Source organism: Podarcis gaigeae (genome assembly GCF_964106915.1).
Source record: "Podarcis gaigeae genome assembly, chromosome: 6".
NCBI lineage: Eukaryota > Metazoa > Chordata > Lepidosauria > Squamata > Lacertidae > Podarcis > Podarcis gaigeae.
In genome coordinates this window covers 79,196,969-79,215,030 of record NC_139682.1, presented here as the reverse complement: position 1 = coordinate 79,215,030, position 18,062 = coordinate 79,196,969, and the positions used below count along the sequence as shown (strand labels likewise).

The 18,062-nt window shown below is 39.4% G+C and overlaps 1 protein-coding gene and 1 long non-coding RNA gene across 13 annotated transcripts in view; both read right to left on the bottom strand.

The window, feature by feature from the left end:
- Nucleotides 1–18,062, bottom strand: part of NTNG1 (netrin G1) — a 207,975-nt gene that overhangs the window by 36,163 nt on the left and 153,750 nt on the right. For 6 of the 12 annotated variants that reach the window (XM_083745826.1, XM_083745821.1, XM_083745828.1 and 3 more), the window contains exons 6-7: nt 8,547–8,612; nt 5,621–5,680 (exon numbers count right to left, since the gene is read on the bottom strand). The exons of 4 other annotated variants lie outside the window; for them this stretch is intronic. In XM_083745826.1, the coding sequence (XP_083601952.1) occupies nt 5,621–5,680; nt 8,547–8,612 (126 nt within the window). The remainder of the gene's footprint in view (nt 1–5,620; nt 5,681–8,546; nt 8,613–18,062) is intronic. 2 more of the 12 variants (XM_083745830.1, XM_083745823.1) reach the window with 1 other exon arrangement.
- Nucleotides 10,627–13,963, bottom strand: LOC310847760. The gene is made up of 2 exons (XR_014566001.1): nt 13,833–13,963; nt 10,627–10,966 (listed from the first exon to the last, which is right to left on the bottom strand). It is a non-coding gene; the product is annotated as an uncharacterized lncRNA (long non-coding RNA).

The window sequence follows — 18,062 nt, the reverse complement described above, 5'->3', positions numbered from 1 at the left end:
GAAGTTGAGGCACTGCAGCCAGTCAGCGAAGACAAGACTGAACTCATTGGGCTAATGGTCTGACTTGGTTTATGGCAGCTTCCTAGATTCCTATATTTTACCAGTGGTGGCAGGCATATCAAGCAACATGCTCATCACTGGGTTAGCAGCTGATTCACCTGACTGAATGACCATGGCCATCTTGGAGAGAACTTCTGGATATTGATCCTAATCAAGATGGGAGACTTGTAACAGTGAAGGGGAAAAAACGGAATGGAACAGAACCCAAGGCAACTTTCCCCAACTACATTAGCCTGGAACTTCCTGGAAGAAAAAAAAAAGTTTTTCATCAATTATTCAATTTCTTAATTGAAGCTTTATAAAGAAGAGCTGTCCTTCCAGCTATGCTTTGAGCAACTGTTGTCTTGAATTATTTTATTTTTTTAATACAGTGAGCCCCTGTTACCTAATGAGTCCTGTCTGATGACTATCCTCTCCTGGACACGGAATTAATGCATGTAATAAAGGCGGAGGAGTTTTCCATGACAGACCTCTTTCCCTTTGTGAATTTGAGAGAGTCATTTAGGAGGAAAACACTGGATTGTTAAGTACGAAGTCAATTGCTGATTAATGGCCGTGATCCTTGAAATGGCAAAGCTGCTCAGCAAATTATAATGTTGCCTCATGTCGCCTACTCTGCCTCCTTATTAGTGACTCTGACTTTTCAAGTACATGACTAAGAGTATTTTGGACATGCTGAACAAGAATAAAGCCCTTCTGACGCACATTCACTTTCACTTCAGGTTGGCAGTATTGGTTTCTCTCACCACAAGAGGATCTTTCATGGGGAACCTCACCAACATAAAGTAGAGTTGTCTGCACATCAGGTTGGCCATGCCATGCATCTTTTACCTATCAAAGCCAGCCTTCTCTTAAGCAAAAATGGCAATGCAGTCCTACAAGGACAGGCACTTTAGAACCCAGACACCAGACATATTCCTTTAACTACCAAATCAGAGCAGTATGGGTAGGACCTAGCAAAGCCAAAGGAAAGGGGCTCTTTTGACATTCAGGTAACATATGATGGAGAAATAAAGGAATACTGTGAATTGACAGCACAGGTCTCTCAGCCCTAAGGTTTCTAGCTAAAACAGGTAATATGTCCCTTTTAGAGTCCCAAAGCAAAATGTAAGTGAACAGGTGTTGTTTCTTTCTTCACTGTAAAGTTAAACATACCTGTGGAGCTGCAGTTATTGTCCAAGCTCTTAAAGAGATACATTGTCCAGAAAAGAATACACCTGCCCTATTTTAACCTCAAATTCCATGCACAATATACTTTCATGCTCATTTCTCCAATATCCATGGGATCTGGCTTTTGTTACAACAGAGCAATTTCCTGTCATTCTGGCATGATTCACACTAAAACCACACTGGCCAAACCCATTGGCCAAACTCTAAGGCCATATTGCAAATAATTTCCACCACTCTGCAAACCAACAACAATCTGTTGCATAATTTAAAATTGAGAGGTAGTTAAAAGTTGTTGTTTTCAAAGAGTAGGTACTAAAAATTTTCATAGTGCTTGGAATATCTAAAATAGCATACCAGTCATTACAAGTGACAACCACCACTATACAACCTCTGTTACTATAAGGCATGACAATGTGAATTCTTTTTTAAAAATGGAAGTGATGCTATCATTGTAACTGCAACACCAAAATAAACAGTTTGGGCACAATCTAGCCAATGCGAAGCATGAAACAAGTTCTATTGATTTCAGCCAGTTAGATTTACAGAGAAATCCTATGCATGTTTATTCAGAAGTAAGTCCCATGTTCATTCAGAATTAATTCCCACTGTGTTCCTTGCTTATATTCCAGGCAAGTTTCCCACTGAAATGAATAGGACCTAAAAGTATTTTATGGCTGGATTGTGTTCTTTAGATTCAAAGAACACATCTTGAAATAATCAAGCTGTGCTTGGATGTAGGCTGAGGGAAAAACAATTAAACTTCCTTTGTAATTGGTTGACATACAAATAACATTTACATAATTACAGCAAAAAAAAAAAAAAAAAATTGCGGGGAGAAAAGAATAGTTCCACTATGATAACCGGGCAGTGGGGGGTGGGTGTTACATTTAAATCAGGAACTGGAGATAGCGAAAATATCACAGCACACCTCTATGGTTCTTAGCAGCTGACACCTTACAAAACCTGCTGTGCTAGGGCAGTAAGGTAAAAAGAAGAGTAACTGACCCTCGGATGGTTAAGTCCAGCCAAAGGCAACTATGGGGTGTGGTGCTCATCTCGCTTCATGCTGAGGGAGACGGCATTTGGGTCATGTGGCCAGGATTACTAAATCACTTCTGGTGCAACAGAACACAATCCAAGAAGCCAGAGTGCATGGAAATGCTGTTTACCTTTCCTTGCACTGGTGTGCTTTCAAACTGCTAGGTTGGCAGGAACTGGGACACAGAAACAGCAGCTCACCCCATTCCGCAGATTTAAACTGCTGACCTTCCGATCAGCAAGCCCAAGAGACTCAGTGGTTTAGACCACAGCACCACCTGCGTCCTTGCTAGGCCAGTAGCAGGTTAGAACCTTATTTTACTATTGTTCAAGAGAAGCTCCAGAACAACAGAGATGTGCCATGAAAGGGGCTTTGGGTGCAGTGAAGAGGGAGGCTGCCATCAACCACTTGAAATGCCACCTACAGCTGTTTCTGAAATGGCCTTAGGGGAATGGGAACAACTGTTCCCCCAGTTACCGAAAGAGGTGATGCTCTTTGTGGAAGAGAACCAAGTTGTTGGTTTTCCCCACGTGACTGGGAATTTCTGGTGTTGCTGGAATAGCATGTCTACAGGTAATGGTAGAGCTCTGTCACCCTACTCCAGATACAAAATAGATAAAAACAAAAAGTTGAAAGGCATAAACTTCTTTTATCTGCAGTTTCTGAGCTAGAAAAGAAACAAATGAATTGGCCATCCATGCAACCAAGGAAATTTTGTGGACTTGTCTTTATACAAGCACATGTCAATATTCTGTAGGTAAATCTCGATATAATTTTAATTTCTTAGAATATAGAACCTTCTGAGAACCTTTATGCACCTATAATTACATGGCTTGTTGGTATGTCTGATTCAACTTAATATCATTTCACAACTTTTATCTGTAAAGTTACAATCCCGCTCCCCAATTCGTTGAAACTTGGAAGGGGCCACCATTTATATCTCCCAGCATTCTGATACGCAGCACAGTGCCAGAAGACACAAAAGACACTCCCCCCCCACCCAATTTGGTGCTGCCTCTTTCAGCAACCTGGTGGTGGTAACTAGGGGTGTGAACAACCACAGAAGAATTTAAAGGAAAATAGATGGTTACCCCCACTTGGGATGTGTCGGATTTTAACCCCATCTTCCATATTTGTCCCTGAGATTTCTGCTCAGCTTTTCTCACTAGCTTTTTGATTTAGTTTGTTGTACTATTACAGACAAAAAAATGGTGTGTTAACTCCACTTTTCCTTCCAGCAGCCCATTGTGGGGGAGTGGAACTTGGGATTTTTAATTTCAAAACAGCAGAAGGGAGAGGGATGTGAGAGCTCCAAAATGTTGTGCAGTGCCTCTGGTCCACTTGTCCCACTTTGCCACAGCTATATCAGAGATATAACATTCAGTCCACTGCAGCAGCTGCTCAGGGACAAAACAGACTATGGCCCTCAGTTGCCAAAGGGTTACACTTTACTGAGTTACAGGTGCAATAAATCCCTTGCAATATTGTTCCTCCTTTCCCTTCTTTTAATACTTGGTTATTCCTATAGAAGAACCACCTCTTCTGTTTTCGGTTGTGCTTAGCGGCTGAAGCAGCAATGGAGGGCTTGAAAATGCTCAATGGAAGGAAATCCCCCAAAACGAACATTTCCATTTCTTGCTACCATTGTAGTAACACTATCCTATGATGATATAAAAAACATTTTAAAGCCACTGTCCCCACGCTATATCAAACTTTCTTATTCTTCTCTTGTACAATATAAATATGGAAACAAATATATTTTTCATTATCAGCTTAAAATTTCTACATTAGAAATAATCCAGGTTCGTAGTGTAGGTCATTTATCCATCCCCTGGGGCAAAACAAAGGTCAAGGGTTGTTGTTGTTGTTTTAATCAGCCCATATGCCTTGGCAACTCTCATCCCATGACTAAGGACATATTGAGAACAATAGCTTGGCTTACACAAATATTGCAATGTGTTGTTCACATGCTTAAACAAATAAAACTGAGAAGTGAAAAATAGCAAAAATAGTTCTGGTCTATAAATGACAGATGCTCAGCTGGGGCATACTGTCTGGGAGCTGTCAAGGCAATTGTGCTATGCTTTTAAAATGTCAATATAATTCCATTATTTTGATAAAATATTGAAACCATATCAGGGCACATGGAATCCGATGGATGCAGCCGGTTCACCAGGAAGTTCAAGACTAGAATTTCTACCAAATTTTGCTTAAAGCAAAATTCAAGGAAAAAACACACGATTCTGCTTAAGCAAAACAACCGAGGATGCTCAAGCAACTTCCCAAAAAGATGAGTGCAGTTTACTGTGTGTGTGGTGCAATACTGCTCACATCAGTTAAACTTCACTGAAAAAAAATGTAGCTACCAAAAAAAATGATGCAACGATTCATTTCAATGTACTTTGTGTGAGAATAATTTTTGGTGGACTGTACCCCATGTTCCCATAAAAGGTGTGAGAAAGTTTCACTGCGGGGTGGGGGGGTCAGGGAATGGATGTTATATATTGGCTATAACATTCAAGTGCAACTGAACAGTCCCACAAGGACTTTTAACTGCATTCTCTTCTCTCTCAAACCCTTCAATCGGTTCAGGGGTTCCGCTAACTCTCCAGAGCAGATTTAGGGGTTGTGTGGAGAGATGGGAAGGTGGGGAAGTTCTACTGTGCAGTTAAAAGTCCTTGTGCTAGTAGAACTGCTTAGCTGGCTACTGCCCAATGATTGTTTTGTTTGTCAAAGGCATATAATGGAATCAATTCTGCATGATTCACTTGCCTGTACTTTACTGGATTATAGTTTCTCATTTACTGTATCAAATTAGTAACACAATCTAGAGGACATTCCCCCCCCAACAGCTACAATATCATTCATAATAAATTCTGTCAAAAATATGATTGCTGTGATTTTATTTTAGTGTGTGTTTGTGTGTGTGTGTGTGTGTTTGTGTGTGTGTATGTATATATATATATATATATATATATGCAGGTTTTGGTGTCCTCGGGTGTCTTCCCGTGTAAAAGTTTTTACACGGGAAGACACCCGAGGACACCAAAACCTGCATTCCTGTACCCGTGAAAATCTACGAAAGCATATATATATATATATATATATATAGTGGCTGCTCATCAGTAATATATCCCTGGTGGCTTACAAACATGACACAGCCTAGGAATCATTTTTATGTGCCCCTTTTGTGGTTCATGTCCTTAGCAATGCTTAATTCTTTCATTTGTGCTCACTAATGGGATGATACTAGACACCACATCACAGTTATTCCAGATTCATACAGTGCAATCTGTTACACAACACAGGACAAACGCTAGGAAACCACTGTATGAATGCAAGAATTCCTACCTCTTTTGTGGTTTGCAACTTGAACAGAAGAAACAGTAGACAAAGCTAATTTTGGAGCAACTGGATAGGTTTAAAAAATGAAGAGTAGATTAGGAAATTGTCATATAGGCACAAGTTTAAAAAACCAAACAGAACCTAAGATGAATTTGTTGCAGCCCTATATAAACTCACATGGGAGTAAATATTTTGAACTAAATGGGAGTTTCTTTTCCATAGACATGTACAGGATTGCACTATTAGTAATACTGGAAGTGGATATTTATGTATGATATATTTGTAAAATAAAACAGGTTTATCTAAGGAGTTAGGTATTCTGGCTTAAACAGGTGACCTCAGAGAACCCTCACTACTATAAATATAAAGTTAATTAAAACCCTGAACACACACACACACACACACACAAAATATGTTGTTGGGATTTCTCAGTTCCCTTTTCATAACATAACTTCTCCTGTACTTCCATGCCCTGATCAAGAGATATTCAATAACTTACGTTGCCAAACCTTTATTAGGCATTACAAATATAGCCCATCATAAAACATCCATATATAATTTTAAAAATATATATATACAAATTAACAGCCATGTAAACATAGCTGTCAATGTTTCCCTTTTTAAAAGGGAAATTCCCTTATTCCTAATAGGATTTTCCCTTTAAAAAAGGGAAAAGTTGACAGCTATGCATGTAAAAATATGTAATGTGGATTTTCATTGGAGTTTCTTTCCACTAAATAGTGCCATTCACCAGTCTGAGAAATACTATTGATAAAAACTCAGCCACCGTTGCAGTTAGATATTCAGGAACAGGAATCTGCACATGGATTGACAACCTGCAATACAACAGGCTGGGGGAGGAGGGGTATCTAAGACCCCTACCTGTAGTGTTACAAATGTGTATGTGAGATGCTTGTACATCAAATATAAGTGGTCTAAAATGTAATCAGTGCTACATGTTCTGATGGCAACAGATCTATTGGTAGTGGAGGGGTATGGGGCTAATTCAGTCAGATGCCTCCTTCCTCCTGCTAAACCGGGGATTCTGAAATTTCGGTCTCCAGCTGTTTTTGGACTACAATTCACACCATCCCCTACCACTGGTCTTGCCAGCTAGGGATGATGGGAGTTGTAGTCCAAAACAGCTGGAGACCAAAGCTTGCGGAACCCTGTGGTAAACAAACAATCAGGGCTGTCAGCTTCAACAGTATTGGCCATTGTGTGTGTGTGTGTGTGTGTGTGTGTGTGTGTGAGAGAGAGAGAGAGAGAGAGAGAGCACTTATTACATGCTTTTTTAGTTGTTTGATGCTTAGATCGTCCTACTTTATCATAAGCAATTGTAATTGTAACTGTTGCTTTCTGACAAACTGCTAATGGGCTAAGCTAGTCACACAACCATTTGCAAACTATTCCCTGTATGAGGATAGTTCTGTTCCCATTTTACACCATTACCTGAGTATCATAGCTGATGCTTGACCTCTCAGTGCTTAATGCTGCATTGTTCAAGATTCAGTGGGAAGTTACGTTGAAACCCAAGACCCTTTGCAATTAATTTGTTAAATAACAAAATCCATTAGACATGCTAAGTGAATCTTAATTCACTCAATGCCATCAATAGTCAATTGCTTGTGAAATACAAAATAAATAATGTGCTCTCAAATTCAGTGTCAATCTTGATGGAGAGCTGTAGAGGAAAGATCGGTTACTGTAACCTCTTCAAGGGACATTTGAAGAAACTTGTAAAATATAATATGGATTCCATGATTAAGGCAATTCTAGCTGTTAGTAATGTATGTATCTAGGGCAGGCTCAATTTCATCACTATGATCAAGGGCTAGGACTGCATTCATTCCAATCTAGCTCTCCAACAAATTGCTAATACATTTTGTTTTAGCTTAGAAGCTATTTCCTGGATCCTCTTTTGCTCATTTCCTCCTCCATCTGTATTCATTAGAGTTTAAAAGGAACATCCTGTGTATAACGATGGCAAGCTGTAGACCAATATTATTTGCTTTTAAAGAGGGAAAACAAGATAATTCCATGTGATATAATGAACACGTTTACACCTGACTGAATGAATTTGCTGCGTAAAAGCTCCGCAGGAGAACAAACGTTTAAACTGATAGCATTTTAACTATATATGTTCTTCATTGTCATTTTTATTTTTTTTAAACCACACTCCATTCTCCACTCCCAGAATAATCATCAGGCCAGAGTCTGACAGTAATTGTGTGTGTGTGTGTGAATGTCACTGGAATTCAGATGTGAAACTTGTGCACTAGGGATTTCAGAAAGAAATATTGCTGTCAGTGCTAGTGGAAATGTAATACTTTAAGCACACAAAAAAGGATACGGGATATGGGAAGCAACCTACAGTGTGACTTGACCTCTTGGCGGGGGGGCAGGGAATGGAGAAGAGAAAACTCCAGCTTTTTGAAGATGCTGCATTGTTCAAAGAAATTCCCTGAGAATACTGTTGCTACCACCACCATAAGTCTGTCTCAATGCAGCCTCAGCTCTGAATACCAACCGAAATAACATTCATTTCAATTAAGAAAACAAAGCAGAAGAGAGAGACATTAAGAAATGATTTGATGGAGACAAAAGAAATCTCTGACACTCAAAAATTCTCAAAACTTATTTATCATGCAAACCTTGATGCCTATACAATTCCAGTCTTCTCCAGGGACTCATATTCAATTTAAGCTATAAAAGCGCTTATAACTTTGGTGAGGAAGATCTGTACATGTTATATAAAGCCTTTTCATGTAAGATTCATTTTTATGATAATTCCCAGTAGTTGTTTTTGGACAGTATACTTTTTTATTAGTCCCAAGAGAGGAAAAAATGTGTTTTGTCCTTTTTGCCATCATCTCAGATTCTATGAAAGCAGTTAAAAGTATAGACCAGTAGGAATTTTACAGAATCCTACCTTGATTTGGGTTAGAAACCCCAAGGGAAGATATATTCGGCCATATCCTATCAAACTTTGGAGGAGCTGCATATATCAGGAAAAATCAGGATTTGTTATTTACATCTGCTGATAGATATTTTTTATTTGTTTTATTTCTAAACAGACGTGTATGGAGAAAAACATAAAGCACAAACATCCATTACTGGACTTTGTCAATGACACACTTGGACAATACATCAAGGCCACATTGAACAAGAACAAGCAATTGATGATTCCCAAAACATTGAATGGACATTTACATCTTTTGTGTGCATGTGTTTGTTTGTTTGTGTGTGTGTGTGTGAGAGAGAGAGAGAGAGAGAGAGAGAGAGAGACATTTCAGCTTTTATAATCTAACATTACCAATTTTGATGTTAAAATATGTATTACAAGAAGGGGCACTGGATAAATGGGGTAAAGCTAGACCCTCATCTGTAAAGGATGATGTTTAGGGATGGTAGATGCGGCAGTGGAGAGGAGGATAGGCTCTGCTTATTGATTTGTGCCATGTTTGATGATTCCTCGGGAACACCTATATCTCTGGCTAGTTGCACACATCAAATGATATTGTTATAAACAATTACATGGGTGAACATACTAGGCATACATGCCAAAGACGCTAGTCCAAAGAAAGATGACTCTGACTAACGTTGATAACACTGCTATTTATTATTTGGCATATAAACAACACATCTGTGATGATGGCCCATTCATTGTTCTAGTCATCCAAGTGATGAATGAACACACGTGGACCAGTCTTAACAAGAACCCTACAAACATACACTTCCATTTTGCCTGCAACCACACCTAGTAGTGAAGCAAATCAACAAATTATCAACACTTCCTATTTAAAGCCATACTCTAAATATGAAATTAGAGTATGAGCCTAGGATAGCAAAGGCAACTTTACATAATTTTTGCTCCTCTGTGCTCTTGGAAGCTAGACAAAGCCAGACGTGTTTTTTCAAAAATTATAGCAAAAGGTTTCAAAATAAGTAGACTGGGGTTTCTAGAGAATGAATTCACTTGATTTCTTATCATATCCAGCGAACTATATATGCAGAAAGCAACTAAAGGGGAAAAAATGCTTATGTGATAGCAGAAATAATCACTAAGTTTCTATGAACTTGTTGATCACTGTTTTGCTTTCTGATGAGAATTAGCAAAGGATTTTTTTTTTATGTCCTTAGCATTAATTCAAAGTATTGCCTGGCAATTCTGATTTATTTCAGTGTAATCAGAACTGCTACATGTTAAAAAGGATTCCTAACTGGTCATCTGCCTTACTTGGTTAGGATCTACACACATATATTTGTGATATCGAATGTTGGTCAAACTCAGAGTGGACCCATTAGAATCACCTTCTATATATGTGAGTGTGTGCATTACAAACACAGGCACACACACAATCTTTTTCCGCATTCCCCTGGCAGAATTAGAAAATATGTCCTCCACAGCTGTCCTTTAGCTGCAGTAGTGTGCCTCTCTTTCTTCATTAAAACATTCCCATTATGTGTCTTATTTCACTCATGCTAACAACAACAAAAATCACAGGAAAGAAGCACCAATGAAATAAAATCTTGCTTAATGTGAAATAATAAATCTAATGTTGATTGCATTTCAACATGTTTGGGACATTTATCAACTAGAGAAGTTACAGCATTTTTGTGAGGGCAGAATTTTCTGTAACCATATTTCATATGCGTCCTCCCCACCACCCCTGATCCTCACACTGTAATCGGTTTCCTGTTTAAAGGCAAGAGATCTGACTTATGTGTGCATGGTTCTCAGTTATAAGACTTGACACCTTGATGAATTGTGCATTGTGTCTGCTTTGGAAAGGGGCAAGTTGCAGGGTGGAATGTTTGGATATTATTTTGGACTACTGATCAACATGGCAGGCTACTGCTACGTTTGTTCCTTGTGCAAAGCAACCGGTTTCACCAATTTTAATGAAGAAATCAAGCTATTTTGTGACCCCCTGCTATTCTATTAAATAGACTCAATAGTTTAATGTCATGTGCAACATGGCAGAGCTCTGCCCCAGTCTTTTCTTTAAAAAACAAAACAAAACCCCGGCAATAATTTGTTCATTATACACACTTATCAGCTGAAGTTCAGAACATCAGGTTGCCAATCCGATCTAGTGGATTAATTGCGTAACAGCAATTTTTTGAGAGTGCACTTCTAAGCCTCTCTGTTGGTGGTTGAATGGGGATGGAGCTCAAGTTTTTCTCCACCAGTGAAGAGTGCCACTGGTGCTGATGAGACTCTGCTGCAGCCTGGTATATGAGGTGCTGGTGGCTTTTGGAGTGGAATATCAGTAATCAATGTATCCATAGCCTGTGGTTCACCTAAGGGGCTTGATTCTTGAGTTCCACATTTTCACCAGTCTGGAGCTGGCACAGCAAATATATATAAAGAATACACACACACACACACACACACACACACACACACGGTATATATATGGGAGAAAAAAGCTTTCCCCACTCCCTGTTTTGCTCTGGCCATTTATGTAAAAAAATAAATTCTATACTACTTTGTAGGCCAATTGCCTCACAAAGTGGTGTGCAATCAATAAAATACATTAAAATACAATAAAATACATTTACATACAACATTATAATAACCTCTCATTAAAACCTTTCTGGCTTCTGGCCCTGGGTTTGGGTTGCTTTGGCTGTTAATCTTCAGTCGTGCAATGCAATCTTATGCATGACTCCAGAAATAAGTCCTCCTGGGTTCAGTGGGTCTTATTCCTTATACGTTTATTTAGAGTTGCAGTCTTGGTCACATTTGACCTTTGAAATGTCTAATATCTCCTCCTCCAACCTTGTGATGCCACAAAAAAAACCCCCACATCTCACTGAATAGGGTTTTGGTATCTACCCCTTTCTCCATGAGAACTAGATTTCAGAGGTTCTTAAAGATCTTTATTAGTCACATCCTGTTACATTCTCAGCCTATTTTGATCTGCTCCTCCCCCCTCCTACTTCAACTACTGGATCCTTCAAGCATCTTCCTTTAAAAATAATAATGGTACAGAGCCTGTTCAGCTTTAGATTGAAGCTACTTCCACTGGGCTGAACCTTGAATTATTTTTAAGCCTTGTTCCACCGCCAGTATATCAATTATTACATTTCCCCCCCTATGACAAATATGGCCCTCATTCTAGGCATTGAGCTTTTCATTTTTTCCCCAATTTGTGGCTGGATACAGCATGAACACTACCCAATCTCTGCACATTTGGCTTTTAAAAAAATGCTTGAATAGTGGGATGAAAACTTCTGAGTCACTCAGAGATTCTTCTGGAGGCTGCCTGTGAAGTCTTTAGGTAACTGGAAAAGATGACTCATTCTCAACAGGCTTCAATCAGAATCCTTTAATAGCCAGGCCATATAATAGCCACTCATTCATTTACCGCAATTTGTTAAGAACTCTCTTTTCCTGAGCAGCAGGAAAATAACATAATAGTTCTGAGATCTCTGCAGGGGTATAGGTAAGTCTGAGAAGAAAGATATTGAATTGTAAAATGCAGCCGGTGATCTCAAAGGGCTGTTTTTTTATTATTAAAAAGTGCAGGGGTTGTGGATATGCACAAAGACAGAACTTTTTATTTATTAAATTTATATGCTATTACATTTCCTCCAGAGATGAAGTTGAGATACTTTTAATCTGATTTAGCATTTTAACTTTTGTATATTTTAAAGTATGGTCGTACGTCTGTCTTAATTTCATCTTTTTATGAACTGCTTAGAGGGTTTTTAATAATAATAATAACTAAGTGGTGTATAAATCTTAATAAATAAATGACATTCAAAAAGTACCCACATAGTTTACCAGTCAGGTACTGACAAAGATTTGCTTTCCTTTTGTAAAATTGTCTTCAGCAGCTGTGTTTTTTTGAAAGAGATGTTCAGATTCTGATGATTTTTTTAAAAAATCACCCAATGGCATATAAAACATTTTCATACTTAATTATGATGTTTTGGGCTTTATGCTGAACAGTGTGCTGTGATAGTTGCTAGTAAATATTTATTTTTCATTATTTTGATTATGACATGTATACAGGATATACAACATATGCAAAATATAATAATAATAATAATAATAATAATAATAATAACCAAATGCAAGCTTTCATACCAAAAATAGGTAAGCTATAATGTTATCAGTTACTCCAAATTATTTAAAGTGTGGGGGAAGCATATTCTTATAAAATGCTTAGCTCACTGTGCTTACCGGTATCAGCCCCACTCCTCTGGGGAATTTCTTATGGTTATTTTGATATCAGTAGTATGGGTCAGACCTATACAACTTGCTAAACAAAATGCATCTATGATATATGGTGATTTTTTTCCCCTTGCTGGAAGTGAAACCAGGAAATTTACTGAGCCACTAGTGGATTATTGCACATGGCTGGTGACCTGTGTTAGGCTTCGTGGGTCAAAACTGAAAGTCCACTGAAAATACGGCAGGCTTCCTCAACCTCAGCCCTCCAGATGTTTTGAGACTACAATTCCCATCATCCCTGACCACTGGTCCTGCTAGTTAGGGAGCATGGGAGTTGTAGGCCAAAAACATCTGGAGGGCCGAGGTTGAGGAAGCCTGAAATACGGCATACCCGCCAACATTTCTCTGATGAAAATAGGAATAATAATAATAATAATAATAATAATAATAATAATAATAATACCTCTCCTGTCTGACTGGGTTGCCACAGCCACTCTGGGTGGCTTTAATATATATAAAAACATTAAAAAAACTTCCTTATACTGGGCTGTCTTCAGATATCTTCTAAAGCTTGTAAAGTTACTTATTTCCTTGGATCGGGGGTTATAACTCCAAAATTCTCCAACCTTTCTCTGATGAAAATAGGGGCATCCTAAGGAAAAGCAGGACATTCCAGGATCAAATCAGAAACCGGGATGGCTTCTGTAAATCCGGGACTGTCCCTGGAAAATAGGGACACTTGGATGGTCTGATATGGAGATCAGAATGAGGCCAGAGAATGCGATACCACTCCCTCTTCTATCTGTTCTGTATATATGGAAGAAAGGAATGAACAAGACAATATTTGGCATGTGATGAAAGGTCTGAATGTTTAACAGGGCTAATGGCACGTTTTGGTCATGGTCTGGTCTGCTAGACAGGTGTCTATAATGTAACACATATCAACCAACCAATCACCATTCACTCCTTTTTCTCCACAATAGGCATTGCACTAATTAATGGAATTAATTAATTATTCTTGGTTCTTACCTTAGCCAAGAACAGATGTAGACTTTTAAGGGTGGTTCACATAGTCACTTGGCTGAAAAATGGCCAGAGACACAAACATAATTGATGAATTGGTGTTTGTTTGAGGGTGGTGGGCAGCACATGCTGGATCCTTGCCTAGGTGAGAGTAAACTGGCACCAAAATGATGTTTTTCTATAATAAAAGTGAGGGATATGACTAGTAGTGAGTGACATGTGGTGCTGCACAAGATGAATCTTTAGACAACTAAATATGTTATATGGCCAAAACATACATAGCACATGATATCTGTGATTGGCTCTCCTGATTTTTTCACCTTTGAGAATTTTCACCCATTTTTGAGGGGTGTGGGGAAGAAAGGGGGCGGCTCTCCCTTCTGCTTTTTGCCTTTCAGGCGATTAGGGAGAAGTTCAGCAGTGTGGGAAGAGCAGTTACAAGGATTCTTGCTGTGTTTTGTTGGCTGGCCTCCACCATTTATATTTTCCAATATTGCCTCAGAAAAATGTTTCATTGCGACATATTGTCATCCTCAGCAGCATTCTGGGAATAAATTGGTGTCCCGTCCCCCCACTGTAGCTCCTAACAAAGCTTAAAAAAAATGGGGCCTGCCTGCCTTAGAAGTCATGAGTTTAACTTCTCCCACCAGTCCCAGGCCCTGAAAATATGGAAACACCTATCCACTTACATAACCTTTGAAGGGGTCACAAAAAAAGCCCTGGTTATATGTTCCCAGGCCTGTCCACAGTTAAGTTGGACCCTAGAACCTACACTGGCAGAACGGGGGGTGAGGTGGGGGGAATTTGCCCATAGAGGAATCAACAGCTATGTTTCTCAGAGCATGGAGATGAACATTTTCACTAATACCTGCTAAAGACATAGCCACAACACAGCTACAAGTTGGCAACGCCAGCTGTGACCTATCTTTTTAATCTGATACGTGTTTGCTTCCTCCAGTACCAAGGTGGATAACTCTGAAAATTACTGGCAGATGGGCTTCCCTAAAGCACATGTACAAAGAAATGAGTGACCCCTTTGTTTTTTTTCAGAGAAAGCTATGTGAAATCTGTGGGCTCTCAAACCTCAGGAACCAGATTGTTGCTAGAGTGATCAGATGCAATGGAGGAAAGGGCCTGTGTACCTTTGGCGGTGGTAGAGGAGAGGGATTTCCAGCAGGTGTAACTTTCCCTCACCCCTATCTGACAAGCTGCATCTGCTAAAATTCCCTCTTCTCCACACCTATTAAAAGCACAGGAGTCCCGTCTTTCTCTTCATCTGGTCACACTAATTACTGCTGCCCTTAGGCCTCTTCCGGGGAAAGAAAGTGAGCACTGGGGTTGCTAGGCAACCACTCCTGGTCTGCTTACCGAGAAGAGAGAAGCAGGAAATTTGTTAAACTATTCCAACTGCCTGCCTCCCTCCTTCATGATAGAGGACTGTGTAAAACGTATAATTGCATACCAGTGTGCCTTAGGCTGGGGTGGGAAACCCTGTGGTCCTCCAGAGGTTGAAGCCCAAATCCCATCAGCTTCAGCCAGCTTGGCATATAGTCGGGGCAGATGGGAGCTGTAACCCAACACCTGCAGCTCCCTGTGTCTCTTCCATCCCCTGCCTTAGGCCCAATTGTGGACATTTTAATAATAATCAATCTTTATTACGGTCCAGAGACCCAACAAATCATTACAAATTTATAATAATATATTTAGTTTTTGCTTAACGTTTATTGCAATACTTATGGTATGATACTTGTAAGCCGCTTAAGGATACCGCCCCCCCCAAATGTAAAGATAGACCATGACCTAAAGTTGACATTATTTTAGCTGATAAGTATGGGCAAAATTCAGCTAAGGAGATCTATAAGCAGAAGCCCTGTGCAAGGACTTCTTATTGGACAATGGGGCTTTTTCCCATCCTCCCTCTGTGGTGGGGGTTCGGGAGATGCTCCACCACTTGGGCAAATAAGAGAGTGGGGATCATTCTGTTTAGCAAGCTGAAATGCTCATGCAGCCTGAACATTCAGAACAGTACAATGGTGAAGTCCACTCTTCATTTTCAACTGCTGTTTTTTTTTTTAAAAAAACCTATTCTTATTTTTAATGACAATTTTAATGTATACTTTATATTCTCCACAAACCTCCTGGGAGATTTTATTTACAGTTAGGCAGCACATGCATTTTCTGTCTCATTCTGTTTTGTTTGCTTGGAGCAAAGGACTGGGTTACTGTTCACACATGTAAACGAACCTGAAACTGTCCTTTGGTTGGGCTATTTTTCATCAGAAAGGCTTGTCTGATTCTTAGGGCAATGTTCCAAGCAGCACAGTGGCTGTGTCTAGCCACATTTAATTTCCCAGAGCACCCCAGGGTCTGAGAATTGCTTAAGTGTCTGCTGTACAAGGGAGGAGGATGGAAGTAAGTTGAATATGCTTCAAGTGATGTCCCTGGCCTGGGCTCTCATTAACTGCCCTGCTCACCCTCCCCACTAGTGATTCACTGCATTGTGCTATTCCAATTCTCTTCTAGTGCCAGTGTTGGATTAGTAGTGCCCCAATCATCAGATTAAGTTATGCACGCAGCAGCAGAGCTCTGCAAGGATATTCTGAGCTCACCTGCCAAAAAGATGGCTGTGAAGGGATGGGGTTCAGAAATTCAAAAAGTGGCCTGCATTGAAAACATTTTGGGGCATCATAATCCTCATCGATTACTGGTTGGTTTACAACATAAAAATATAAAATGCATAGCATAATAGCAGAACACCCCATAGACATAGACATATATTATAGGGTAAGTTACAGATAAGTAGCCATGTTGGTCTGCCATAGTCAAAACAAAAAAATTCCTTCCAGTAGCACCTTAAAGACCAACTAAGTTAGTTCTTGGTATGAGCTTTCGTGTGCATGTGTATCTGAAGAAATGTGCATGCACACTGTGTATCTGAAGAAGTGTGCATGCACACGAAAGCTCATACCAAGAACTAACTTAGTTGGTCTTTAAGGTGCTACTGGAAGGAATTTTTTTGTTTTGATTATAGGGTAAGGTTTTCCTAATTTAACACCATCTCGCATATCACACAGCCACATTCAAGTTTATTTTTTCTTACTGCCCAATCCTAGGTGTGTTTATACAGAAGTATGCTCCAAATAACTCAGAGGGACTTGCTAGGAAAACATGCCTAGGATTGGGTTCTTAGTTGTCTTAAAGTGAAGACAAAATTCTTCACTTTAAGAGTTTCATTCCATTTCCCACTCTGGCCAACCATTTGCTGCTGAATATGTTTTGAATTGTAGTTCTTCTATAATGACTACAATCAGATCCAGTGTGAGAGTAAATATTGTATTAAAAAGCCTTGCTTTTCGCTGTTCTTTTCTTTTTTTAGAAAAGGAAACTGTTAAGATCAGCTTACTGCTGCAAAAGCTAGAGTCAGGAGAAGTTACAATACGGTGCACAGGAGATAGGGAAGAGCCCTCAGCAACGTGTGACAACTTTTGTGTGTGAGAAAGGGGAGGTGAATGTGAGAACAGGAGTGTTACAAGTCTCAAGGGTGTCCCTATTTTCATCCATGAAATGCTGGAAGATATGATAACACAGAAATGAAACGATGTTTTCTTCCCATTTCTTCTTTCAATAAGAACCCCTGCAATGCTTCAGAGATAATCTCATACATCTTAAAGTACAGGAACATAAGACTAAACCTGCTCAATCAGACCAAAGGTCTATGTAGTCCAAGCTTTCTCTTTGTAGCCAGCCAGATGCCTTTGAGATATCAAAAAGCAGGACATGAGAGTTACAGCGACTAGCAATCATACAGACATCGTAACTATTAGCTAGTGAAGGCTTTTCCTCTATGCGCTTATTTAATCGCTTTTTACAACTGCCTTAAGTTAGTGGCTGTGTCATGCTTCGTGATAGGGAATAAGAGTCAACCTACACAGGCAGCAACAGAATCACTTGGTACAACTTTTTTACTTGGGCTGTACTACTTTCTACTCATGACAGGAAACCTCAGGTGTAGGCACTGTTCTACAAAAAGGAAACTTTCTGTGAATGGTTATGCAAGGCTGATAAAATAAATACTCTGGTAGCAAACCTCAGCGTAGTTTATGGCCAGAATGGTTTCCCTAACACTCTTGAAAGAAGAGTGGGCAGGAGGGATATCTTTCAGTGTCTTTGAATATTATGGTAGCTCTTTGGAAACTTCTGAATCCTCCTTTCCACAGAGCAAAAGATTTCATTTTT